At 74.8% G+C, this 1,344-nt stretch overlaps 1 protein-coding gene across 1 annotated transcript; it reads left to right on the forward strand.

Moving 5' to 3' along the window:
- Positions 1-200: 200 nt before the first annotated feature.
- Positions 201-1,119, forward strand: SOX21 (SRY-box transcription factor 21). Its single transcript, XM_069029513.1, has one exon. The coding sequence runs from the start codon at positions 274-276 to the stop codon at positions 1,117-1,119; it is 846 nt and encodes a 281-aa protein (XP_068885614.1). The 5' UTR covers positions 201-273.
- The last annotated feature ends 225 nt before the right edge of the window (positions 1,120-1,344 follow it).

Here is a 1,344-nt window from a genome sequence, read left to right on the forward strand (position 1 = left end):
GAACGGAGGCCGTCCCGCCCGAGCCGCCCGCCGCAGCGCCCTGACGGGGAGGCGCCGCCGCCGCTCGGCAGCGCCCCGCGCCCGGAGCGGGGCCACCGGGTACCGCCGCCCCGCACCCACGGGAGTCAGTGCCGCCGCGCCTGGGCACCCGCCGAGATTGCTTTTGGAGGAGCGGACCGCGGCGGGGGCGAGGAGGAGGCGGGAGACGATCCCGGAGGAGGCGGCCGCCAGTGCGGGGCGGGCGGCGGCTCGCCGGGGCGGCGGGGGGACACCATGTCCAAGCCGGTGGATCACGTCAAGAGGCCGATGAACGCCTTCATGGTGTGGTCGCGGGCGCAGCGACGGAAGATGGCCCAGGAGAACCCCAAGATGCACAACTCGGAGATCAGCAAGCGTCTGGGCGCCGAGTGGAAGCTGCTGACCGAGTCGGAGAAGCGGCCCTTCATCGACGAGGCCAAGCGGCTGCGGGCCATGCACATGAAGGAGCACCCCGACTACAAGTACCGGCCGCGGCGGAAGCCCAAGACGCTGCTCAAGAAGGACAAGTTCGCCTTCCCCGTGCCCTACGGGCTGGGCGGCGTGGCGGACCACGAGCACCCGCACGGGCTGAAGGCGGGCGGGCTGCACGGCGGCGCGGCCGGCGGGCTGGTGCCCGAGTCGCTCCTGGCCAACCCGGAGAAGGCGGCAGCCGCCGCTGCCGCTGCCGCCGCCCGCGTCTTCTTCCCCCAGTCGGCCGCCGCCGCTGCCGCAGCCGCCGCCGCCGCGGCCGCCAGCAGCCCCTACTCCCTGCTGGACCTGGGCTCCAAAATGGCCGAGATCTCATCCTCCTCCTCTTCCTCGGGCTCCGGGTTGCCCTACGCCTCCTCGTTGGGCTACCCCGGCGCCGGCGGGGCGGGTGCCTTCCACGGGGCCGCCGCTGCCGCCGCCGCCGCCGCAGCCGCCGCCGGGGGGCACACGCACTCGCACCCGTCGCCCGGTAACCCGGGCTACATGATCCCCTGCAACTGCAGCGCCTGGCCCGGCCCGGGGCTGCAGCCGCCGCTGGCCTACATCCTCCTGCCGGGCATGGGCAAGCCCCAGCTGGACCCTTATCCCGCAGCCTACGCCGCGGCCCTATGACCCGTGGTCGGGGGATGCCCGCGCAGAGCTCCGGCGCCCGCCTGGATGGGTGCCGGCGCATACGTGCGCACGGGGAGCGGGGCGCGGCGCCGCCGGGGCCACGGAGGGTGACCGGAGCAGGCGATGGGGGGAGCGCCGGGGCGGTGGCCGACCTGTTGCGCGTCCCCTGCCCGCTGCCTCGGGTAGAGCTTATGTGTGTTGCATGCGGTCTGTGCAGATAGCCCA

The sequence above is a fragment of the Aphelocoma coerulescens genome, chromosome 1, assembly GCF_041296385.1.
Source record: "Aphelocoma coerulescens isolate FSJ_1873_10779 chromosome 1, UR_Acoe_1.0, whole genome shotgun sequence".
Classification (NCBI taxonomy): Eukaryota; Metazoa; Chordata; class Aves; order Passeriformes; family Corvidae; genus Aphelocoma; species Aphelocoma coerulescens.